We start from the raw sequence: 26,456 nt of genomic DNA, 5'->3' as shown, positions 1-26,456 counted from the left end.
TGTGACAATGACTCAATTTTTAGAAGTATATTTTGGAAGACTCCAGCTACAACCACACACTTTATTTTATTGTTTGTTCAAAAACACTGAGATTTGTCAAAATCTTCATAATTTTAGTGAGCTGACCACAAAAGTGAACACCCCAAACCTGAAAACACTAATCTCATATTTCCTTTTCCATCATTCTGCTATTAGGTTGATCTCGACTAGTTTCTTATCATTGCAGTATTACAGGCCCTCATCGATGCAATGCCCAGTAACACATAACTGGAATGGATTTTTTTTAATTAGTACTATTTTAAAAGCCTTAGTCATTTATTGTATGAAATAACACATGCCTTATAATGCTCGTTAGAGCAGTTTGCCAACAGGCAGCAGGAATGAAGGCAGGAGCAGCTTTGTTAGTGGAGCTACCAAGAGTAACACTGGCCTACCATCTCACTCTTCACTAGGTGTTGGTAGAAAACACCTTTGTCTAAGACCGGTCTACTCCCTGATAATTCAAAGTTCCCAAAGGCCACAGAAACGTAATATTTATTTACAGCATTGGTCGCATTTATATAGTGGCGTTCAGCTCCAATAGGAAACAGAGCACTTTAAAATTGTGAAAGTACATTCCAATGGGCCACGGCCACAAGAGGGTGCATGTGTTATGGCCTATTTTTGAAGAAACGTGTGGTTTGATTTTTGGGTCCCAAGGAGTCAGGAAGGAGAAGGTAGAGATACAAACATACAGTAGGGAAGGGGTGTGCCATGCTAGAAACTTGCATGCCAGTGAACACATATAGATAATATCAATGGCACAGGGCCAGGTAGGACAGGATAATAGGAGGGGATGGATTCTAATTGCTTTTTGTGAGTATTTTTCTCAACTTTGTCCATTCCAATAAATTATCAACACATATGCAAGTACTCCAAACCACTTCAGAATTTGTTTTCCTCTTTCTTAGAACACTCGCTTGAAGAAATAAAGCTTACTCCATACCTATATCCATCAAGATGCTGTCTGTAGGGCATTGCAAAGAAGCTCTTCAAAGAGAGACCTGCCGCTGGAATGTAAACAGAAGTATGTTTTTAACGTTACTTTGGCCATTTTATGATGATGTATTTCAGCTCGCTTCTTTTCTTCTTTCTTTTAACATACCTATAATAAGACATTCTTCTAGACATCCAAAGACATGACCGAAGACGATCAATTTACCAAGTAGCAGATCCACTGGTAAGTGTGCTAGCACCATTCCCAGGAACGTCAGCTCTCCATCGTGAGGATTCTCTTCCTCAGCATTGGTGCTTACAGCCAGGGCTCCAATCTAAATTGATCAAAACGAAAGTGCGTCATTACAGACTTTAAAAAATGACAGACTAAATACAGTTTTTGAAATAGTAGTATGAGAAGTCATTTCTCTTTCATTCAATAGGTTGACTGAATAATTGTTTATTTAGAATTTCACACACACTCCCCAGATTCACAATATCCCTAAATCCAGCCTCGGGACATCCTATGGAAGAAATATTGCTTCATCTATTATAACAATTGTTATAGCAAATACACTTAAAGGTTTTGTCTAAATGTTTTCAGCAACAATACTTAAAATGTGTTAACTCACTCTAAACCACTGTGGTTTTACCACCTGGCTCAAAACCAACATCTCTTACTGGAAAGAACTAAGCTGCATATCAAGTAAAATGACAACGCTTCACAATGCTACTTATTACACATCAAGACAGAGCTCATTTCTCCGTCAGGATCCTCCAATCATATGATCAGGTGGCGCTACCATAAGACCTTCAGTGACCCTGCCTCCATCATGAACCCTAGTTTGGAACCTTTATCATATTCCAGTTTTCATTCACAAGCTTCCTAATACTCTTGGACTGCTGATATATTGTGGCCCTGGAATGCCATCCCTCTGACAGACTTGGAGGGATGATTGTTAGGGAATTGTATGATACTTTAATCACTGTGCTATCACCTCAAGCCTGGTTCCCTTAACTGCCTTCCAGACAAGTTCTGAAACAGGATCCACTACATGTTCCATTCTTGAGTTCAGTTCTGTCCATTTGTTGCTTCCAGAAATCTCCATGCAATTCTTAAGGTAGATCCAGGGAGGGGCGTTAACTGATCTCTTCTGCATTGTGCTACTGCTAACTCTGACCAATTCCTTGTTGTGATCAATCCCACTCTGTTGGAGTATAAAGGGAATTCAGACTGGCTTCTTTCTTCAGAATTTGAGCTATCAGCTGCCACTACTGGGAGCTCATGTATTTTACTCAAGGTGCCTGCACTGTTGCTCCTCTCCTTGAGAAAGTGAGAAGAATCGTGCTAGATCAGCGGTCGCCAACCTTTTCTGTAGTGAGAGCTACTTCTGCTGACTAAAAGTCCTCTTGAGCTAATAAAAAAATTCACTGTAAAATAGTGACCACATATGTAAATGTTACAATATAACCACAGTAAACAGAATTGTCAGTAGTGACCATACTGGCATTCCAGGCAAGATTACCGGAAGAAATACCAGGAAAAAGCTTATCAATATTGAATAACTCCACATGACTAATGAAGTAACATTCAAATCATCACATGCCCTCTGGCACAAATTATATAACCACAGCAATAAGTCTCCCTAACTCAGCTCAATTACCATTCAGCTATCAACTTGAAATGTTTTAGATAATTGCAACCTTTTGTCTTCATCAGCATACCAGTTTCTGAAAATACAGATATTTGTCAACCACTTTCCATTTTGGGCAAACAAACTACATTTCCCAGAAGAAAAACATTTCCTGAAAATAGACCTAAATTTTTGCTTTTGAAATTACAGTTTTCATTTATAGGAAATGCACAGTCCCCAAAAATCAGTTTGCAATTTTCAAGTATTCACATGCACACAATGCTCACATGGACCGTAGGTGCTCAGGGATTACAATCATAGGTCATGTATGCTCATCATAACACTGAGGATGGCTGTATTGTGCTAAAAATGCCCACCACTATACCAAGGCCAACACTCTGGCAACGGTGGACACCATAAAGATCAGTATGCCGACCATGTAACATTGATGGCCATTATTATGCAAAGGGCAGCCACCATTGTGTCATGGATGACATAAAGCAGGCCAGACATACTCTTAATACATCATTATCATTATACTGCCTCAACTGCCTCAACTCGATCAAGAATGCCAGTAATATCAACAATGACAATAATATGCAATTGGTACTAATATGCTATGAACAGACAAGTGTGCCAGAGGAGAAACCTTTTTGACAGGTTCCAGGAAGCAACACTTTATTACAGAGGGACATATTGACAGATACACACACTCACACCCATACACACTACTTACTTTTCTCTCCTCTGGATCCATACCATGCTCTCCTCAGCTCTTGGGCTGATTATGCACCCAACTAACATGTTCAATTTGGCTCCTGCAGTCGCACAATTTTATGGGTCAGCACTGGCTACTGCTAGCACTCTTTTCTTATGGCCCATTGTTCATTCACATGCCATGCGACTCACAGAGCAGGGTCTACAACATGGTCAATCTCCTTGTCACAGAGTGGATGCGGATGGTCATGTGGCAGACCCCATTGACCCACAGAGTGTGTTATGGAATGCAATCATAATGCTCTGCTTTGGACTTTCTGTATCTCACTTTAAGGGTGTTTAAATGAGCATTGCTGACTACTTTAAAAACACATATTCTCAGAAAGAGATACTGGGCTTGACGTTACCCATGAGAGCCTTTGAGGGTGCTGGTGAGCTACCAGTAGCTCCCGAGCTACTCGCTGGAGATCCCAGATGAACTGTGATGAACCACTGTTTTTGCAGTCTGGCCTTCATTCTTGTGGCTGCCTTGTGCATCATTCCGTTTTACTGCGTTTCTTCCTTGCCTCAGAGTAGAACCGTTAATTTTCCTTACCTTTCTACCCAGTTCCTATTGCATTTTCTTCTTATGAGCAGATTCTTATTTACCTTGTCCTGCTGCCTTACTAAGTAAATCATCTGTTCCTGCCTTCTCTCCTTGACACTCTCAGCTTCCATCTTTTGGTTCAGTATATTTTCTTTATAGCACAAACACTTTCTGCTACCTGAAACATTCTCCTTCCACATTTGGAGTTCTTCATTTAACTTGGATCTGCTGGTCAATATATTAAAATCTCTAGATATGAAATCCTCACCAGTCTCCGAGATACCTCTCCTAACCTATGCACATCTGCATCTGTCCGCAGCTCTATTCACCTCCTACTCAGTGCATCTCAGCCATTTTCAGTAAACACCACAAAAGGGGTCCTCACGCGTCCAATTAGCATATTTATCTAATATGCATTGTTTGTAAGTCTTCAACCTTTGGCAGAATTGTGACATATTGAATACCCCGTCTGAAGTAACATTTATGCAGCAAGGACATTCAGAAATGAAAGGACTGAAACCTAACAGTAGTCAATTCCTACCCTCCAAAGAGTTAAAATACACACAATGGTTACAGACGCACTTCTATTGCATAACTTGCGCCATCTGCCAAGCTCAAAACACCATTTTGCCAAAAGTATGGAAACAAAGACAATAGCTTTTAAGAGAGCAAAATAGCAGTTTGCACAAGGTATGGCTTAAACACATAAAAGCACTGAAATTCTATGTCAGGACCAGAGGCGAGGATTATGCTTTTATCCTTACTTCGCTTCATTACAATTTTAAACAACAGCACTCATTTAACATCAGCTTTGGTAGAAAAAACTAACATTCCGATAAGTTCTTGGGACACTATAACATTAAGAACCAATCAGGTCAAGGCAGTCTATATATAGTCCCTTGTCTCGGTCCATGCTGCCTCTTTTCTTCGCTCCTCAGCAGTCACAGGTAAGTTTTGCTTCATTTAGGCCTGAAGTTTTATGCACGTTTATTGTGGTTTTACATGTGTATGGCTATAGTTTCCATCCCCTTGCGTGTCGCTCTGGCGAGGCTGCGGGAATGCTCAAGCGAAAGTGCAGTTGTCCGACGGCTAGGTGACACTGTGGCGCCTGGTTAGAGCAGCCCCCTGGGCTCCGAGACGTTGGTCTGTCAGTTTCCTGAAGCGGTTCGGGGGAGACGCGCAGGGAGAGCTGCCTGGTACCTTGAAAAGCCTGGAGATTGATGTCCCAGCGCTGGGGTCTGTAATGTCTGAGAGAATACTTGATTTTGACACACTAAAGGGTCTATAATGCAAACTACCTTGAGACAGCCTGTGGGGTCTGTAACGGTTGCATACATGTAGGTCTCCGTGGGGACAGTCCCAGACTTGCCCAGTGTATTATTTTGGGGGTGATGTCCCCAGGGTCTTAGCCCCCACTACTTATTGAGGTCTTCAGTTTGTCCAACCCTCACTGGAAACGCCCAGTATCACACTGACAGCGCTGCATGTTGCTACTATACCTCTCAACCTGGAAGTGATGAAGACGTCTGAGAGTACTTATGTAGAGGAAGAGGCTCTATCCTTCCTCTCCTGGGATGATGATTTTTACAAGTACGTCAATGCCTCCATATATAGGGTGGTTTCAGAAGCCATAGCCCCCACTGAACAACACCTCTACAAGAAGATCGCTGTAGAATGTGAGAGGACACCTTCTCCTCCAGATCCCCAGTAGTTGGGGCCACGTGCAAAAAATAAAAGAAAAGCTAACAGCGGTGCTTCACGACGCCTCACCTTAAGCATGCCTTCTTAGTCCAAACCAATTCCTGAGGCAGGGCTTGGGGCAACTGGAAGGGCTTTGCGAGTTCCTCAACATAATTCCCCAGTCATGGTGGACGGCGAGGAATCTCATGGGGACTCAGACATGGAGGTAGGCCCCTCAATGCGTTGGTGACCTGCATCTGTACCTGCCACCCCCGAACATCCCCATCCGACACTATAGCAGACATCGTGCAACCTAGGTGTGGGGACTGGGCTTCAGCAGACAAAGTGGCCAAATAGTTTGCAGATCGCCTGGGGAAGCCCCAAGAGAAGGAGGCACGCAGCTGCCTGCGGACGGAATGCCCCAGGCACTCTTTCTTGAGGGAAAGGTAGCCCTTACCCCTGAAAATGATACCAGGAATGCCACTTTCCTGGCTGAGATCATAAGGGTTCCAAAGAAGGGGATGGGCGTTCTTAGCGCTCATGCCAGGATAAACTCTGGGATGAAGTAGATCCTGTGACAACGATTTTAGATATGGCTGAGGAAGTCAAGGTCTTTGACTCTAAGATCTTTTCCAAAATTCTCTCAGAATGGGCACAGAGAGCCATCATAATTTTAGAGAACGCCAACTGCACCCTTTCCACAGAGCGTCACTGCTCTCTTCTGATTATTGTGGACACTAAAGAGGTGGCGTGGATAGCCAGCCATCATGGCTGACACAAATCCCTAGTGCTCCGTCCATCAATCCCCTTTAATCCGGTATGATCATCCTGCAAGTGACATCTATGGTACCATTGACTGGTACCATTGACTGGGACCAGACGCCGGAAGGTTCGCTGCACCTGAGGAGCCTTGCGCAGAGTCGTTTGACCCACCGAGATCGGGACGGTGTGAGTGACAAGCGCACGGTCCTGCTTGCTGTGTGGCCGCGCGTAGACATTTTGAGTCAGAAGATGGCCGCCCGCAGTTAAGAGTCTGCCTCCGTAACCTCAACGGAATCTCATCTGCACCAGACGCTGTAGGAGCCGGGTGGCGGGAACGTCCCTGCACACCCGGAGGACAGGCACCGTGATGCCTCGTCTCTCTGGACAGCCGCTGCTGCAGAAGCCGGCCACCCATCGGACTTAAGGAGGGCTCGTCCATGCTGGGGGGGGGGGGCAGAAGAGAGTGGTAATAAACCCCCAAGCCGGAGTTAAGTGTGCCTGCACATAGAGATGCTGCGGTGACCGCTGAACACCTACAATCACACTCCCTGGCCGCCTGGGACAGCAGGTGCTGCGGACACGCCGCCTAGGGGCCCAAGAGCTGGGGGCTGCGTGGTGTCGGCAGCTGCGTGAGGAGGGACTGTCAGGACCTCAGTGAGTGCCGGGAGTGAGGATCAGGACTATCGCAGGCGCCCTGAGGCGCACAGAGGCACAGCAGACCGCGCCAGACGCCCCCACCAAAGAGCCCATGAGCTGGGGGTTGCGCTGTGTCGGCAATCGACCGAGAAGCAGCAGACTGAGACAGGGTTAGCAGCGTGAATGACGGTCGGAAACATCACGGGGGACCCCTGAGACGAAAAGAGCCGCAGCGGAACGTGCCAAACACCCGCACTGGTCTCGGCGTAGCCAGCCTTTTGTAGGTCGGAATCCCTGAAACACCGCCGCTATTGCTGAATGTGTCTGGAGGCGAGGTGGCGGCCATAAGGGGTCCTGGTGAGAAGAGTCTGGGCCTAGACCACCACTGAGGCATGGACAACGCGAGGTGGCGGTTGACGCGGCCCCCTGCTGGAGTGGTCCGTGGTACACAGGCGACTAGACCAAGCGACACCGTAGGTGGCAACATCTGGAACACCGGCGAGGAGGAAGTAACAGACATACAAGCAGCGCTCACTCAGTGAGGTCTAAGAGGTAATAGGCTGGTACTTGCGGGAAGCCACGATAATTACAGGGCTCCAAAACCACCAGCAGGAACCTGAGAAACAGATAAACATTGCACCAATGGAAGGGTATATGGTAGAGACACTGAAGGTGAGAAACTGCTGTAATTCCCCGGTCCCACGTCCGTAGGTCGCTGCAGCTGGTGAGGGATTGCGCTCGGAAGGCTTAATATCGGCTGAGCCGCCATGCAACTGTGAAGCCAGTTGTCCATCACTCTGCCATAGGTACATCGCTGGGTTCAGGTGCGTCAATAAGATGTGGAGTATCCTCCCACCAACAAATAATCCAGGCGGAGACGATCCACGGTTCCTGTGGGTCAGTGCCAGTGATATTACACGCAGGGAGCGCAGGGTGGCGAGGCTGCCTCAAACAACAACCGCCTGATCACACCTCGTGGGCAACCCTCTCGGAAGCGGACCTCTCTAATAGTGATATCACTGCCAGTGCATCGCCCCTTCTTCTCGCCGCTCGCGAATGCCCATGGCGCAGCAGCTTGTAATGGGACGGATGAGAGCCGAGACACAGCAGGGACCCCTACGAGCAACCAGCCTCGATCCTATACACGTGAATACGGGGGTATGGCGGAACCAACGGCCACAGCCCTAGCGGCCAAAATGGACTCTGTCCTTGCAGCAGTGGAGCGAATCTGTGCTGCGCTGGACCACACCAGGACCTCCCTGGAGACCCGGATCGATAAAGTCACCTCGGACTTCACCTTGCTCCATGCAGACACCGAAAGCTGGCCGACAAAGTCACTACCCAAGGCCAAACGCTGAAAGTGCTCCAACCTGTGACGCAAAGTCATACAGCTGCACTGCAAGATCTGATAGACAGAGTTCACATCCTGGAAGACCGAGCAGAAGATGCGGAAGAATGCTCACGCCGCAACAACATTCGTGTGGTGGGCCTGCCGGAAGGCGAGGAAGGTAGAAACTCTTAACAATTCATAGAACGGTGGTAACGCGATCTTCTACCCCAGGGAGCATTGTCCATAAAGTTTGCAGTTGAGCGAGCTCAACGCATACGGCACAGAAACCCCAACCAGGAGCCAGACCACAACCATTAATTTTTAAATTACTCAACTTCAGGGACAGAGATGCGGTGCTCCATGAAACACGCAAGGTGGACTCTCTCAAGGGTAGCGGCAGTCAAGTTATGCTCTTCCCAGACTACACCGCTCTGGTGCAGAGACGCAGGAGCAACTATACAGCTGTGAAGCACCCACTCCGAACCCTGGAACAACCATATTCGTTGCTGTTCCCAGCCCGGCTACGTGTGGCCACAAAAGACAGGACACGCTTATTTGACTCTCCTGAAGAGGCATGGGATTGGCTGGAGGAGTCGGGGTTGTGGTCGGGTGTGCGACCCTCGGGCCCAGATGGCGACAATGCACCGAGCAGGAGAACCAGACGACGACGGAGGCAGGGGTCCATGAGGAAAACGAACCCGGGACTGCAGCACCGACCCCAGAAAACATAAGGAAGTAAAGACAAGACGCCTTGGAAGCAGTTGTGACCCTTGAATCTCCACATCTCAATGAACGATCAGACTACTTCGAACAAGACACGATGGTGACGAGGGGCTCTTCGTCACCATCCAGAGAAATCTCTGCAGATCTTGGTCTGCCAGTGATTACCCCACAAACTGCTGATGGCATAAGATGACGGAGCGACGACGAGATGTACTCTAATATAAGCAGCTCACGCAAGTAGAACACTGTTTGTTGAAGTCTATAATATTGCTTGCTGCTGCCTTTGCGAGTGTGCCCTTTGGGTTAGACATCACACACACCTCACACTGAGACAGTACAGTAGCGATGTGCCCGCTGCTGGCCACAATATGTATATTAAAAAAGGGCACATACAGGCCTGCTTCGGCATCCGGGTACGCGCACCGCTGGCCCCACAGGATAATTCTGGTGATTATATTGATGGCACACTATGCACACTGGAAATAAGGGGATGGCTATAATACAACACCACTAGTACGCACACCCCAATAGGCAACACAGTGACCTACTTCGTAATAATCAACTGTTACAGAAGTTTGGACGGCCATTGCGAAATGCCCACCCCAGATGTTATGATGTTCACAGTTCGTTTACTGTTGTTGTTTCCGATGCAGCACTCCGATACACTCATACATGTCCCTGGCCTCCATGCCCGGCGAGGCGCCCCGTCCTTGTCGCCCCCGCCGTTCAACATCATCAGCGATGACACGGGTTGACATAATCACATGGAACATACGTGGAATGTTCACACCTGCTCGCTGCTACTCTATCTTTGCAAACCTCCAGAGGCACTCGGCCGCAATTGCCCTATTACAGGAAACACATATGACCCAGACGGAACTGGACAGATTGCGCAGGTGCTGGAGGGGACCCCGCTCATTTGTGAGGGCATGGCGATAGACCCCGAAGGCAGATACACCTGAGTAAGGACGACACTTAATGGCCAACAGATATCGCTAGGCTCCCTATATGCCCCAAATACAGATCAACCCTCTTTCCTGGCGCGGTTGTCCGTAATGCCGACCCCCTACGTTGGGCTTCCCTAGCTACTGGGAGGAGATTTCAACTCGGTACTCGATGTGCACACAGACAGATCTTTCCCGCCCCTCGCTCGCAGACTGGCTATCACACTGGGCAGTACGGGACATATAGCGTGTCTTACATCCTACTGACCGTATCTACTCTTATTACTCGGCAGTACATGACTTGCATGTGCGACTGGATAGGGTGGTGGACTCACAGTCACTAATCCCCCTGGTTGAGGTGGCGGAATACCTGGGAAGGACACATTCCGACCATAACCCCGTAAGGCTACAGCTGAATTGGGAACCTGGTCACCCTCCCACACCCACCTGGCGCCTCCAGCCATCCGTAATGGAAGACCCAGAATTCTGTGCATCCCTGGAGTCAGGAGTATTTTGAGCATAACGAGGGGACGCGAGTTCCGCACTGGTGGAATGTGAGGTTCACAAAATCGCTGTCAGGGAGCACTGCCTTGGTGCCACGTGGAATATACTTAAACAACTGACTTTGGCGCTCACTCACCTAGAATCGCAATTACTCCAGTACGAGGGAGAGGGTGGGGGTGGACAATCAGGCCAACTAGAGTTCCTTAGGACGCAACATGCAGACCTCAAGGAACGATTGAGATGCCACAACTACACTGCCCATACGGCTCGCACACCCGCTAAAGCAGACAGAGCGGGCCGACTACTGGCCTGGCTGCTGAAACAAGAGAATAAACACACCCCAATCGGATCCAGACGCACACCAGAGGAGATCCTGTATATACACAGTGAGAGATACACAAAGTGATGTCAGATCATTATGCCCAACTGTACCAATCCAAGGGGCATTGCTCCGAACCCAATCTGGAGAGATTTTTAGCACCTATTCAGCTGCCCATGGCCTCGGGAGCAAATCAAGAGGCACTCAATGGTCCCCTCACTCTGGAGGAAATCTGGGAGGCGATTGGGTCCATGGCGTCCGAGAAAACGCCGGGACCGGATGGCCTGCCAGCTGAATACTACAAGGCCTACCTCTCTGACGCAACGCCTGCACACACACTACTCGACAGCCCTAACAGACCACACACTGCCCCCGTCAATGCGCAAGGCCTACCTGGTGTCCCTGCTCAAACCTGATAGGGACCCCGAAAACTTTGGTTCATACAGACCCCTGGCACTCCTTAAAGTGGATTACAAAATATTTGCTAAGTTACTGGCGGAGCGCCTGGCGCCGGTGGTCCCCGAACTGGTCCACAACGACCAAAATGGATTTGTACCAAAGCGCAGTACATCGCTGAATTTACGGAGGTTCTTCAGATGGCGTCGGACCGTCGGAGGGAGTGGCCTAGGGCGGGATGCCTTGAGTGGGACCTCCAGAAGGCTTTTGACTGTCTGAAGTGGAGTTACCTTGCAGCAGTAATGCTGCGTTATAAGCTGGGTTGAGGATTTCTCCAGATGGTTGACCTATTATACAAAAATCCCACAGTCCGGGTGCGGCTAGGGCCATACATCTCTGACGCCATTCCAATACGCAGGGGAACTAGGCAGGGATGCCCACTGTCGCCCCTCCTGTTCGCGCTTGCAATTGAACCCCTGGAGGCGACTCTGCGTGCAATGCTAGGAGACGGAATACCCCTAGGGGATGCAACACACCAGGTATCCTTGTACGCGGACGACCTCGTTTTCGCGAGAGAAGTAGAAAATATACCAGCTCAACTAGCGCATATATTACGTGACTTTGCTGCCCTCTCGGGACTTCGGGTGAACGCCAATAAATCCTGTCTTTTCGCAATTGGGGAGGATACTCAAGATCCGGGCAATGTTCTGAAGGGTACAAGGGTGCAGTGGCAGGCTACTATGTTCCGCTACCTAGGAAACCGGATATACCGCCAGCCGGCTGACCTCTTTGATGGCAACCTGGGACGGGCGGTGACAGCCATCAAGTATCAAATGCATTTTTGGAAAACGCTCCCGCTTACGGTTACTGACAGGGTGGCACTATCCAAGATGGTGATCCTTTCTCATCTCATGTACTACTTCGCTAACCTACCACTGTATGTCCGGGCGGCCTTCTTTAACACACTCACTAAACTGCTTAGAGACTTCATCTGGGGTACTGCGCGTCACAGGAGCGCGTTGGCAAAGTTATACCTGCCCAGAGATCAGGGGGGCCTCATTGCGCCTTGTTTCGGACACTACTATTTGGCTGCACAATTGCAGTGGATAGCCCGCTGGCTCGCAGATAGAGGCCGCGAAGACACGGCGACCATAGCCCTCCCTCTCTCTGGACTATATTACCAGACTCTTTCACCCAGCCTGTAAGGCTCCAACACCGGCCCGCTCCATCTGGCAGTGGCTCACAATTGCTACCTCCGCTGTCTATACCACACTAGAGAAATAGTCCCCTACGCGCCGGCCATACCACTAGTGTGCTCCCCCAGCGGGCCTGGGGTGCTCACACCTCTCAAACTCACGGAATGGCACGAAGCGGACATACAGATCCTGGGAGGCGTATTTCGAGATTATAAGTCTGGACCCACTTCGCTGCAGATGGGAGGCAGACTTGGAACGGCAGCTGGAGGACAGGGAGTGGGAAAAGATACTAAAAAGCCCAACACGCATTCCCAGAAACATGCGGTTCCGTCAAATACAATTGTTCATAGTCTACAGAGCATACCTCACACCGAGAAGCTCAATAGGTATTTCCATTGTGCAGACGTGATGTGTCCCCGCTGTGTGGAGCTAGGGGTTGGGCTGGTACACATGCTGTGGAGCTGTTACAAGCTACATACCTATTGGCAGGCTGTCGATGAGGCGTTATATACATGCACAGGCCGCAACATACCCTTTGAATGGCCTACTCACTTGTTACATCACTTCCGCAGGACCCCGGCCATAAAAGTCTCCTCTCGTTTACTTGACCTGGGGTTGGCGGTTGCTAAGCGGCTCCTAACGTCCTAACGAAGGGATGGTAGGCGCAGGACTCGCCGCACATAAGGGCATGGGGTGCTCGCTCCTAGCATGGGCCAAAGCAGAGGGAATTGCCATCCTGCAGGAGGAAACGCTGGGCCTACGGAAGATACCTATAGATGCACAATGGGAGGATCTGCTTCAGGCCTTGATGCACATTGAGGGGGACGGCCCCGAGTGGCGACCTGAAGGCGGGAGAGTCAGCCCCATAGAAGGTGAAAGGTAGCCTGTCAGTGAATCCCTGCTACACCACTTAGGTACACATACACCAACTGACACTCAGGATGGGCACCAATGTGTGCGACAGGTGGAGCTGCGGACCTATGGAGAGCTACGTGGAGCGTACAAACAGACAACGGTTTGAGCTGTTGTTGTTGGGTTTTGAGTTATTGTTTGTCTTATCTATAACATCTGTGCACTTGCCCGAGATGAATGACCTGTAAAATTTTGTACAATGTACCATTGGAACCACGTTACTAATGTAGGATGGCTTTTATCTTCGTTGACATGACCCGCCTGATGAGTTTTTATATGGAAATGAGACAATAATATCACCAACATGCACATTCAAAAACTCTCGGCTCATGTCTAATCGGTAACGATAGAAGGTTCTAATTATGGTCGACTTTTATGTATGTTGTCTTTCATGCAGATATAACCCTTTTAAAAGTAATAAAAACCGGTTTAAACACAAAAATTAAGGTGGACACTAAACTGGGTGACCCATTAAACTAAACCACTAAATTAGGTGATCCGAGGTGGGGACAGTAGCCCAGGGAGATCTTTTTGGCGACCCTTTCATCAAGGAGTTGAGGAAGTTTGTGACAACCTTCTCGTCCCTTGACAAAGCGTTAACTTCCATCAAGAGGATTTTTAATCTTCAGGTTTTAAAAGGAGCCGGCCATGGTAGGGGCCACTCTGCCGGCTGTTTCCCTTTTCAACTTCTACAAGGGACAAGGCTCCAGGCGTGGTCAATGGCAAGATCAGTCCAGCTTCACAAAATTCTACCCGACCAGAGGCCAGCGATTCCACAGCAGAGACTGCTCCAGAGGACAGGCCTCCAACTCCTCCACCAACAGTGAACATTCTCCCTTCTTCCCAGCTAAACGTAGGGGGTCGTCTGGTGAACTTGATCCTGACCTGGGTGTCCCTCACAAGGGATGCATGGGTCCTTCAGACAGTCCAGGGAAGCCAAACCTTCAAATTCACCACTCTCCCTTGTGGGCCATCTTCAGCCCTGTCGTGTTCATGAAGGTCCTCAAATCCGTGGTAGAGCAGATGAAGATCATCGTTTACCTTGATGATATGCTCCATATGAGCCAATGTCCTAAGAAATTGTCTCTGCAACTGCATTGAACCTCCTGGAGGGTCTGGGATTCATGATCAACGAGAAATCCCTTCTGACACCCACCCAGACAAAAGTATTCCTGGAGTTCATGATGGACTCCACGACGTCTGCCATCGTGGAAGATGGCAAACATCCAGCACAAGTTACAGCAATCCCTCGCCAGACAGTTCACTTCTCTTTAGCAGCTTGTATCCTGTTGGTGCTACTGTCATCCTCCATTCAGGGTGTTTTTCCAGGGCCCTTGCATTATCATTACAATGTCTCAAGGCAGCCCACTTGTGGAACGGCCTTACGCACGCCAAGCCGGAGCCTTGTCAGAAGATGCAAAAGAGGAGATTCAGTGGTGGCTTTTTCACATGGAGGCCTAGAATGTGAAAGTAATTTTAGGTTTCAATCCAGAATTGGTCAGAGTCCGATGCCAGCTGATTAAGACGGGGCGCACGCATTGGGAACTCCACAGAAGGAGGCATGGTGACAGCAGAACAGAACTGCTTGGAACTCCTTGCAGGTTCTGTTGAGGTTCGTTGTTGGACCAAACACAGAATTCAGTCTTGCGTTTTCCTAAAGATGGACAACGTGCCAGCAGTGCATTACATCAACCACCTTGAGCAGACCAAGTCGAAAGCCCTGTTAGACCTAGCGAAAGATATCTGATGGAATTGACTGGACTACCACTTATTGGTCACGGCCAAGTATCTCCTGGGTCAAGCGAACCAGGCGGCAGACTGGTACTCCTTCCATCTCCACGATTCGAGTCTCTGGATACTGGACCCGGGGGTCATCCGAATGTTGTCAGACAGGTGGGGCCCTTTCTCAGTAGACCGGTCAGTCTCACATCCTGGCCATCAGGTGGTCAGTTTTTTCATCTGGAGGCCGGACCCCCTGGTGACACCATCAGAAGCATTCCTCCAGGACTGAACTCAAGAGAGGGGCTATGCATTTCCCAAATTCTCAATGATCATGAGGGTTTCGGACCAGGTGTGGAGGCAACTGGCGGATGTGATCCTGGTGACACCTTTTTGGAGGGCTCAAGTTTGGTTCCTAGTTCTGACAGAACATTCTTGGGATTCAATAGGCAATAAATACAAAGGAGGTGCAGAAGGATTACTGTGACAATTAGGACTCACTTCTACAGTGACGAGTATGAGGATCAACAGGACTCCATACTGCAGGTCCCCAGGTCTTAATTTTTTTTCCTCATGGAGAGGGAAAAGGCCTATTATCAGAAGTGGAATGTTTCTGTTACGACAGCCGGGGAAATGTTTCATTGTATATTGGAACCAGAGGTTAGGCTAGTTCAAAGATTGCTTATTACCAAGTTTGGCAGATCCACCACCAGCTTGAAATAGAATCTCTTAAATGTGGAGTACGAGGACCAGTTTGCCTCATTCATAATATCTTACAGACATGCACCCAGCTGAATGCCTTTGAGGCCATTGCCACTTTTGCAGTTAGTGCTTTGAACACTCTGACATTTATAACTGCATGATCTAACACACCCAAAGGGTAATCGTGGGTGAAGAGACTGTTTCATACAGTTTCTGCAGGGCAATGAGGAGTTGCCGCTTGCCTGGCATGTGGCATTTCTCAGTCATCTCCTCCTAGGCCTTCAAACTCTGCACTACACACAGTTTGAGAGATTTGTTGAACGCTGCATTTGAGATGATTCTAGTATTGGACTTCGCTGTTAGCTGTAAAGGAGACCCTTTGTGGGGAATATACTCTCAACTGTAAGATCAAGAGCCTTTTCGTAGGAGACCCTTCTTCATGATACCAGGCACAGCAACATGGCCAATTTGGCAGAGAGTTCTTACCTAGACAGAAACCTATTAGATTGCCATGGGGGAAATACATTGAGAACATGATTAACATCACAAAGAGATGAGTAATAAGTCTTCGGCTGCAAGGAGAGGTGGATGCCCCACAGCAATCTACACACAAAAGGACGCTTTCACACCAGGGAGCCATTAATCGGAGCATGGCCTGCCGATTTAGCGGAGAAAAAGGCATTATTGGAACTGTAGGCCAGACCCTCAAATGACAAGTCAGACCCTCAAACGATAAGTCAGATAAAAGAATTTGTATCTAGACTACATCTGCCACCACAGGATCCAGGCCCCCCCACATACATCAACCCATCCATCTCATCCAGGCCGATCTATACTGTTTAACTGTGCTGTTTGCCCAGACCTTGGACAAGAGGATCTCAGCTTGTCTCAAAAGTCCAAATTTTGTAACGGTTGCCCGTATTCCTCCACAGCAACAGGTGTAGGGAACCCTCTATAACCGATCGGTGTGGGACTTGGTTTGGATCGAGGAGGAGAATCTAAAACATGGGTAGAAGGATTGGAGAATCCCAAGAAATACGTGTAAAGGTGCAACATAAAGAGTATCGACGTTAACTCAAAAAGGACAGAGTGACATAAAATCCACAGCCACACCCACTCAATCACTTTATTCTTCGTTTCAGTGTGAGCTGAAGAGTTAAAACAAAGGATGGTAGCTTAGTATCGCCTACCAGTTCCTTGATACTCTGTCCTTTTTGAGTTAACGTCGATACTCTTTATGTTGCACCTTTACACGTATTTCAGTTTATGTGTTGTACCTATTCTTTTTTCTTTTCCGGATTGGAAGGCAACCGATGATGAGAAAGGGGCATTGAGTTGGTAACATCAGCCAACATCCCCGAGGGTGTTCGCCCGTGAGGTGCCTTCCTTTCCACCACACATTTTTTCCTCTGTAAGATTGTACACATGTGGTGAAGTGTGGATAGATGTTCTTTCAGTTTAGAAAGAAGACATCCGTTGAACATCACTGCCGGACATTTTTTGAATTGAGACTGCAGTATTTAATTAATTGTGTGGAACAATATAATGTGTGGGGATTATCAGACATTAGAGGAGTGAAACCGCACTGCGCAAGATAGCAGGGGTTTACCTCGGTATGTATAAAAAAAGAAGAATACAACCTGAGTAATGTGTACTCATGTCTATGTAATTTAATAATCACCCCAGGTATAGGGATCTTGTTGTTGATTGTTTGCAATCTAAACCCCAGAACTAACAGGTCCCTAAAAGACAACTCCCGAAGCAGTTCTTCTGGAACTGTTGAAGGAGCTAATATGAATCAAAATTAACCAGGCACATGAAATACTACTTTAAATCAAGATTTCTATTAGGCAGGACTAGGACCACAAGAATCTAATCTTTACTTCTACATCAAAGTATCTTCATTGATAGTCAAACGTTGAATACAATAGGAAGTTAAAGATAAACAAATTCCATGATTGTCATTTGTGAGAGACAGTAAACGTATCAAATTGTAGGAGGGGAGCCAAAATTGTGTTCAAGTTCTTACTTAAACATGTTTCTAAGTGTTCCATGTCTAACCCTTACTTCTCCTTGCATATCTGTGTCTAAACAGTAATGCCTTGTAAAAGTATGTATTGACTTCAAGGTGCCTGCTTTATACATTTCCAAAATTATGACATCTCTAAGCCAGGCTCTGGTTGCTGCTTTATCTCTTGTTGAGTGAGATCTAGGTTTACCTGGGAAAGGTTTGTTGGCTATTTGGTAGGATAAAGAAATACATAAAACAATCCATCTTGCAATTGTTTTGAAGTTGCTAAACCTTGCCTTAAAGAACCATAGTTTACAAAGAGTTGATGTATCTTTCCGACACTTTTTGACTTATCTAAAAAAAAAAAAAAAAAAAGGAGCGTTTTTTAAATCTAGGTAATGTAAAGATCTTTCGATCACCGTAGAAGGATTAGGAACAAAGGTAGGCTAAATAATTGGTTACTTAATGTGAAAATAAGAAACTACTTTTGGCAACTAATAGGGATGAGTTTGCAACACTACTCTATCATGATGAAAAACAGTAAAGGGTTCTACTGCTGAAAGTGCTTGAAATTCACTAACTCTACATGCTGAGATAGTTGCTAATAAAAAAGAAGTCTTCCATTACAGATGTTGTAAAGATGCTTTGTGAATTGGCTCAAAGGGTGGATCCATTAATTTTGAAAGAACTAAGTTTAGCTACAAGGGAGGTGATGGTCTTTTAATTGGAGCAAAACATTTCTTGAGTCCTTCAAGGAAATATCTTATAACAGGAATTCTGGAAAAAGATGGTTGCTGTGGTGGTTTGTTACATGCTGTAATGGCTGCCAAGTGAACCTTTATCAATGAGAATTGCAGCTTGGATTTGCTAAACTGAAGCAAATATGGAAAAATGTCCTTTTTTTGACCAGTAATAGCATTATGTCTATTGTTTTGACACTAGATGCAAAATATCTTCCTTTTAAGTGTGTAGCATGATCTTAGGAAAAAAAGAATGATTTGGCTCCCTGAGAATATTCATACATTTAGTTGGTAAATTTAAGTAACCATGTTGCGTGATTTCAGTATCCATGTTGCCAAATTCAAGGATTGAAGGTTTGGATGTAAAATTTGGCCCTGTAGCCTGGATAGGAGATCTGGTTTGGTGGAAGACATTTGTGGCACCTCAAGGATAGCTATTAGAATATCAGTAGGTACCAGATTGGGTTTGTCCAATACCGCCCATCTTAAATCCTGCAGAAGGTAAGCTTTTTCCAAGAAATGATTTGTGAGCTCGTAGCTGGTTTCTTGCACCTGATGGTGCTTTTGTGTTCCATAATACAAGTTTTCACTTTACACGTGGTCATCCCCACGTATCTTAGGTTGCAGGGGCAAATAATGATCTATAATAATCTCTCACTATTGTAATTGCTATGTTGTTTCAACAGTCACGGCTTCTCGGTCCCTATATCGATGGTCTGTGTGGAACTAGTCTGGGCACATACCCCACATGACCCACACGGGTAATGCTCTTGGACTGGTGGAAGGCGCCAAATGGTATCTTGTCTGATGTTCAACATGGGTTTAGGTCTAGTATGAATCAGGCTGTCTTTCAAGTTGTTGCACCTTTTAAAAGCAAACAAAGGGTGTTGTAAAGATTGTTCTCCTTTGTTCAAAATGTACCAGTTTTAACAGATCACTTTTTTGATCTCATTTGACATTGAAATTAAAGTGTGTACACATATTAATCTGTCTACAGATGCTTTGTTTGACGAGATGTCTAATAGAGCATCTCTGTTGTTATTCCGTGCTCTCTTGGCGGACTTTTTCACTTGAAATGCTAGGTAGTGTCTTTCAAGAAGATTGCACGTCAAGCTCGCAGCATGTTCTTTGTACTTGTGAATACTGGAACAGTTATTTCTAAGTCGTAGAAACTGGCTGAACGCCAAGTTATCACGCAAAGCTTTTGGATGGTAGTTGTTGTAGGGGAGTGGAGGATTGTGGGCCATTGGTTTCCTATACAGCTCAGTTTCTAGGTGCCCAACAGATGGAAAGATGAGTAAATCCAGAAAAGGGAAGCTTTCTTCGCTGTATTCTCAGGTAAATCTCAGGAAAGGATTCTGAGTATTGAGCCATGCATTAAAGCCTTCAATGGAGGCGGCATCACCGCGCCAGATCACCAGGAAATCATCTATATAACGCTCCCATAGAATTATCTTGGCACGGTACAGTTTCCCTGCTAACAACACCTGCTCATTTTCAAAAACATGCATAAAGTGATTGGCCTGGCTAGGGGCCAAGGTGCTGCCATTCGAAGTCCCGGACGTCTGGAGACATAAGCGTTCCTCAAACTGGAAAAAGTTTTTTCATTGCCAACGTGTCATACTTCATGATAACTGATACCGGAGTGATGATGCCCAAATCACTCCTCCGGAGAAGGGCTTCAACTGTGGTCAGTGTTTGGTCCCGTGGGATGCAGGTATAAAGTGATTCAACATCGAATGATACCAAGTAGTCTCTTTCAACTACAAAGGTTAAATCCTTGAGTTGTCAGAGTGAATCTTTTGTATCCTGCAGATAGGTAGGCATCTGAAAGGCCAAAGGTCTCAGGAAATGATCCACACATTGAGACAGCGGTTCTAGGATCAAACCAATTCCAGAGATGATGGGTCTCCCAGGTGGTGGTCTTTGTGTCTTGAGGATCTTCGGGAGGACGTAAAGGTATGGAGTGATGGATTCCTCAGTAATCAAAAAGTCAGCCTCTTTTGGCGTTATCCACCCGTTGCTTTTAGCACTATCTACTATGGATCCTATGGTAGAGAATAGCCACTAGGTAGGTTCACTTGGCTATAGCCGCGCGAGGCAGCGGCTCAAAGACTGAGCAGGCTGTATGGCCCCTGGGGGAGCAGCGCTGTTTTCAAGTAACGAAAAACGTACTGGCCTACAAACTCCATTACTTTACATGACTCCAACCAAGTCGGTATAACCTCCTCCACCTACACACCAAAATCTCCAGCAACCTTCTACTCCGGTTCTATCACCAAGTTTCCTCCTAAATCCAGAACAAAGTAAAAATGGGGGAAGTGGGAATCTGATAAATTCATCAATACGTCTAAGGGCGGAAGAGCTTAAGTTAGACCTCTCGCCAACCTGCCAAGGACAACTAAACAGGAGCATTCCCTGCTCACAGATAAGCAGCAGAACGCAGGGTACCCCTCACCCAAATAAGGTGCCCGAGTGATGTCCAACACCCACTGTTAGTGCATGGAACTCAAATAGTACCCCGAAATCTAGTCCATGACGGGGAAGTACATCACCAACAAAACCCTCATGAATCCAAGAAGAAAAAGATAGTGAGACATTCTCGTATTTAAAAACTCAGTGGATGAGTCCAGCAGTTCTAGTAATCTAGTAAGTGCTTAAAGCAGGCATTCAGCCAAAACCCAACACAAGGGAACCAAAGAAAATTCACATTACAATACACAGCCAGCTTTTGAAACCCCCAACGCTGGGGAAGGTGGATCAAAAAATAAAAAAGGAAATGCTAAATATAGACAGGCACAAAAAAATAAAGAGATGGAATAAAAAAACTGCCAGCAAAGTGCAATTCTCTCTTTCTCGCATCATTAAGATCAGAGCAAAAAGCAATGGAAATTGTAACTGTGGCCACACAGGGGGACGAGGAAAAGCGTGCACAGCGCCATCTAGACCTGAATCACCAAGGATCTTGCAAACAGTTCACTGAGTCCAGTCAAACTTTAACAATTGCGAGCATACACTGGGAACTCCAAGATATATTACAGGCATCGAACACCATCTCCCAAACAGCGGTCTTAGACGACCTCATAACGGCATCTTCAACAGTTGAGGCCTTAAGTCACAGAAACAGCATAGGGGAACGGTTACCTACAGTGAGAACAGGCAATAATGCTTCAACACAGACAAATAATACAACTCAAATCCATAAATAATTTTCTGCAAACCTAACTGTGGTCTCAGCTTTGACATCTTCTATTACTATTCAACCTAATGTACTCCCCGGTGGACCCGTGAATATTACTGTGCCAAGTTTGATTGGCACTTAAAGTTCATTAGACCATGTTAAAGCCAGTCCTAATCTGGAAAACTTTCAGAGTGATGCAAAGGATGATACGGACAATACCTCGGTTCTGATCCTTAATCGGGAATATGTCTCCAGAGGTAGACATGATGTCTTTAACCGGGAGAAACATGCTCAAACTACTGCTAGTTCCGCCAAGTCTAAGCAATGTAACATCAAAAAAACATATTGCGGGGGCGTGGCTTCGCGGGCGAAGATGGTGGACGCAGCCTGCTAGAGCTCCCACCAGCCCGATCCTGATCCGACGATTTATCCTGGCCCCCGGACCCGCACTGTAGCCCACAATTGCTGCGGTGGTAGCGTTCGGCGGGGGGTGCCTTCCGGTGCGGAGATTTGCGCTCCCGGACCCTCGGCGGGGGAGATAGCAGCGGCTGCGGCCTGAGGCCAGGTCCCGGCGTGTGCAGCCGGGGCCTAGATTTTGGCGACTCCCGGTCGGGAGCTCCCGGAGCTGGCCAGCCGTCACAGCTGTTTTGGAGGCCCCCGGCGGCTTGTGGTGGTGCGTGGTGGAGGCCTAAGCGGTGAAGCGGAGGGGCCGACGGCGCTGTGGCCCCGGGGCGAGATCCTGCCCGGTCTGCATGGCCTGGCGCTGCCGTGCTTGCCTGGATTCCTGACCAGTGGACTCACTGAGGCCTACACGGGTGTGATGCCCGGGATCCGAGTGCGCCTGTAAGCGGCGGAGACGAGCCGTGAACAGTGAGTGTCCCCGGGGCCCCCATGTGCGTGGACGAGAGGCGGAGGAGCTGAGGCCCGCTGCTGGTGTGCCAGTAGACCACCCGAGACTTTGGGCTGTGGTGTGGGGGGGCCCGGCGGCCCGAGGTGTGCAGCTGAGGGGTCTGGACTGGTGCCACGAGAGCAGGGAGGCATAGCCGGACCGGAGCCACATTATACTCCCGAACAGACGGCCGAAATTGCATGGAGGCCTGAGGTATCCCTGAACATTTGTGGAAGACTGCGTAGTGGAACCGTGCGCCTTGGCAGCGGAGCCCATAGGGTGGAGTGGCCCTTGTTGATCCTAGTGGCGCAGTGCGTCCGACCTGAGACGTTTCGCGGATAGATTGCTGGGAGCTGCCCCCCCTATACATCCCCAACATGACCAGAGGCGGAGGGGGCAGTGGGTCCGCCAAACAGGGGCCCATTGACAAATTCACCGGGCCGAGTGGGGGGCCCGGGGCATCTGGAGGTGGCCAGGGCACAGGGCCGGACAAAGCAGCGCTTATGGCGGCGATAACTCAATCCAGAGATATGTTGGACGCCAAGATAGGAGCGGTAGGGGCTGATGTTATGTTATGTTAAAAATGCTCTTTTATAGCGCACGGCTACTCCTAGGAGTGTCCCGGCGCTTTGACAAAGAGCCCTCAATGTAAGAAAAACATAACACTGCGAAAATAGAGAAAAGCAGAAGAACAGTTACTGTGTAAAAAGCCAGGTTTTTAGTCCTTTCCTAAAAGCGAGCAGATCCTCAGTTTCCTGAGCGAGACAGGCAAGTCATTCCAACTTTGAGACGCTAGGAAACGGAAAGAGCGTCCTCCGATTCTAGCCCGGCAGATGGGGGGAATCAAGGCTTTGGATAAAGTCGCGGAACGTAACGTCCTACGAGGCACATAAAAAGCCAAACGCTTCTGAAGATATTTAGGGCCAATCAGATGAAGGGCCTTGAAGGCAAAAGTAAGCGCCTTAAAGACACTCCTTTTTGCGACTGGGAGCCAGTGCAGTTTTTTTAGCAAATCTGTGGCTCCGGCTCTGCGCTGGAGAACAAAGATGGCTCTGGCCGCAGAGTTTTGCACAATCTGCAGTCGCGTCAGAAGATATTTCGGTAGGCCAAGATAGAGAACATTCGCGTAATCCAAACGCGAGCCTATCAAGGCCTGCACGATAATCTTTCTAATGTGACTCTGCATCGTCAAGATCTTCGCAATGCAGAGACTCGCATCACGGAGGCCGAGTCCAGAATCTCGTGTGTGGAAGACGATGTGGGGACCCTAAAGCAGAAGGTGGCTGCGATGGAGAAAATTCAAAGAGGCCTTGCGCTCCGGGTGGAGGACGCCGAAGGGCGGGCGCGCAGGAATAACCTTCGTTTCGTGGGCTTTCCGGAAGGCTGCGAGAAAGGGAACATGGAACGCTTCTTATCCCAGTGGCTGGAGAGCTGGCTCCCCCTGGATGTCCTATCGCAATGCTTTGTAATAGAACGTGCACACAGAGCCCTAACGCAGAAGCCGCCTGCTGGGGAACGGCCCCGGCCAGTGATTGCTAGGATTCTGAACTTCCACGACAAAGACACCATCTTACGGGAGGCGAGGGCTAAGGATAAGCTCACATTCGAGAACCAGAAGATCATGATCTTTCCGGACTATATTAAAATGGTACAACAGCAACGCAACTCCTTCATCGCTGCTAAGGCGAAACTGTTAGGCCTGAAACTCCAGTATTCCTTACTTTATCCGGCCCGCCTTCGAGTGGTTTTCCAGTCAAGGACCCACTTCTTTGATACCCCAGAGGAGGTTTTCAGGTGGACCGATAAGACGGTAAGAGTCCGGCCACATGCCCAACCGGGCCTGAATCCGGGCTCGTCACGGGGCTCGTCACAGGAGCGAGGCGACCAAAATGTCCGGAGCAAGCGGCACAGGAGATCCAGGTCACAGAAGCGCTCTTCCTCTCGCAGTGGAGCACGGGATGGGACACCTGCCGACTCAGACCACTCCGGAAAGGAACACTGACGGACGCTGGGGTGTGAGATTATCTGCTGGCGTCATGGGCCACTGCCGGGGGTGATCGGAGGGCTGCGATCTGCTGATCGGACTGCTGAGGACTGAGTATATGATGACTGTTCGCTTTGCATATCCATGATTGTTTGGGGCTACGGGGTGGGGTTCGGGGAGCCGATATGCAGGGGCTTCTTGTCTCCTACGTGGGTGGGAGTTGGCGAGGGGGGGGTTCTTTTTGGTTAAGTGGGTAGCTGAGATCCATTGGTATGGTTGGCCTTGGGCGCTCTGTTTTGGGCCCGATGTTACCCATGCCGCGAAAAATACTTCAGTGTTCTATGAGGTATAGGGGTGGGTGGTGGAGGAAGGGGGACTGGAGGTTGAGGGGGGCGTTCTGGGGGGGAGTGGGTGGGGTGGGGCGGGAAGGGTTGGTGGGGATGCACGTGATTTCTACTGCTTCATTTCGGATTGTGTGGTTTACTCGGGCCTGTTGCTGGTTGCTCTGGTTTTGTGTTCCCTGGGATTATGGCTGATGCATCAACTCCGGGACTCCCTAGGGCGTCCATGCGTATACTGAGTTGGAATGTCAGGGGGATGCTAGATAAAATTAAGAGAGGGGCAATTCTGCGATGGGGGAAGAGGGAAGCAGCAGATGTCCTACTGCTACAAGAGACGCATATGATGGGGATGAAAGTGCTTAGTCTACAACGCTTTGGCTACCAGCAGGTCTTTCATGCTGGATTTACCAGGGGTTCGCCATCTTGGTCCACCGCAGGCTGGCGTATATGCATGAGAGGCAATGGCTTGACCCGCAGGGTCGCTTTGTCTTTGTGAAGGGAATGGTGGGTTCAGAACGTGTTGTGTTTGGGAGTGTATATGCGCCTCCCCCGTTGCAGTGGTCCCTGGCTGAGAGGCTGTTTGAGGTGTGGGCGGAAATCCCGGAGTCCCTAGCTGTCCTGGGAGGGGATTGGAATGATGTGATGGATGTGAGTTTGGATCGTCGGAGACTGCAGGAGACACCGACTGTGGTTGCCCCCACCCAGCTGAGTGCGATGGTGGACGGGCTGGGTTGGATTGATGTTTGGCGACACTTGCATGCTAAAGTCCGTGAGTATACCTACGTTTCAGCTGTACATGGGTCCTTCTCGCGACTGGACTGTGTATTTGTGCCCGGTGCGTTCCTGAGTAGAGTGCGTGGGGCAGACATTCTGCCTAGGGGGCTGTCTGACCACTCCCCAGTGGCTGTGGATGTTGAGTTGCACAGGAGGAGACAATCATTTAGGTGGCAGATGTCTTCATGGCATCTCCAGCAGGCTGATTATGTACACCATATGCGGGGGGCGATCGCCCATTATTGGCAAGAAAACCTGGGGGCGGACGTGGACGTGACGGTGGTCTGGGAGGCCATGAAGCCCACATTGCGGGGGTTGACATAGCGTGGTGTGCGGCGGCCCATCGCCGACGTAAGGAAGCCATAGTTGCTGCTGCAGCGCGCGTGGAGGTTCTTGAGCGGCGGTGTCAAGGAGGGGGGGGACGATGTAGCGGTGCAGCTACTCCTGCAGGCACAGCAGTTCTATGCGCCCGTGTTGCTGGACGAGGCCTGGCAGGCGTGGCTGGCCACGCGAAGTAGGGTTTACCAATGGGGGGATAAGTCCTGCACTATGCTCCATAGGCTGTGTCAGCGTACCCTGCAGCCACTGACGCTGCCGGGACTCACAGATGATGCCGGGGTCACACTGACGGATCCGGTGGAGTTGGCGGCTAGCATTGCTTGGTATTACACAAGGCAATATGCGCCGCGGGACTGTCTTCCGGCTGCTGAAGTCGATACATTTATTGCTGATTTGCCCCCGAAAACCGTCTCTGACGACACGCGAGCGGCATTGGACCTCCCTCTTACAGCGGAGGAATTG

At 48.5% G+C, this 26,456-nt stretch overlaps 1 protein-coding gene across 2 annotated transcripts in view; it reads right to left on the bottom strand.

Moving 5' to 3' along the window:
- The window catches only part of TDRD9 (tudor domain containing 9), a 2,642,469-nt gene that overhangs the window by 1,510,894 nt on the left and 1,105,119 nt on the right, over window positions 1–26,456 (bottom strand). For both annotated transcript variants that reach the window (XM_078660267.1, XM_078660268.1), the window contains 2 exons: window positions 1,145–1,310; window positions 986–1,049 (listed from right to left, as the gene is read on the bottom strand). In XM_078660267.1, the coding sequence (XP_078516393.1) occupies window positions 986–1,049; window positions 1,145–1,310 (230 nt within the window). The remainder of the gene's footprint in view (window positions 1–985; window positions 1,050–1,144; window positions 1,311–26,456) is intronic.

This window comes from Lissotriton helveticus, chromosome 9 (assembly GCF_964261635.1).
Source record: "Lissotriton helveticus chromosome 9, aLisHel1.1, whole genome shotgun sequence".
Classification (NCBI taxonomy): domain Eukaryota; kingdom Metazoa; phylum Chordata; class Amphibia; order Caudata; family Salamandridae; genus Lissotriton; species Lissotriton helveticus.
Note: the sequence above shows the minus strand (reverse complement) of the source record. Positions and strands in the feature narration are given on the sequence as shown.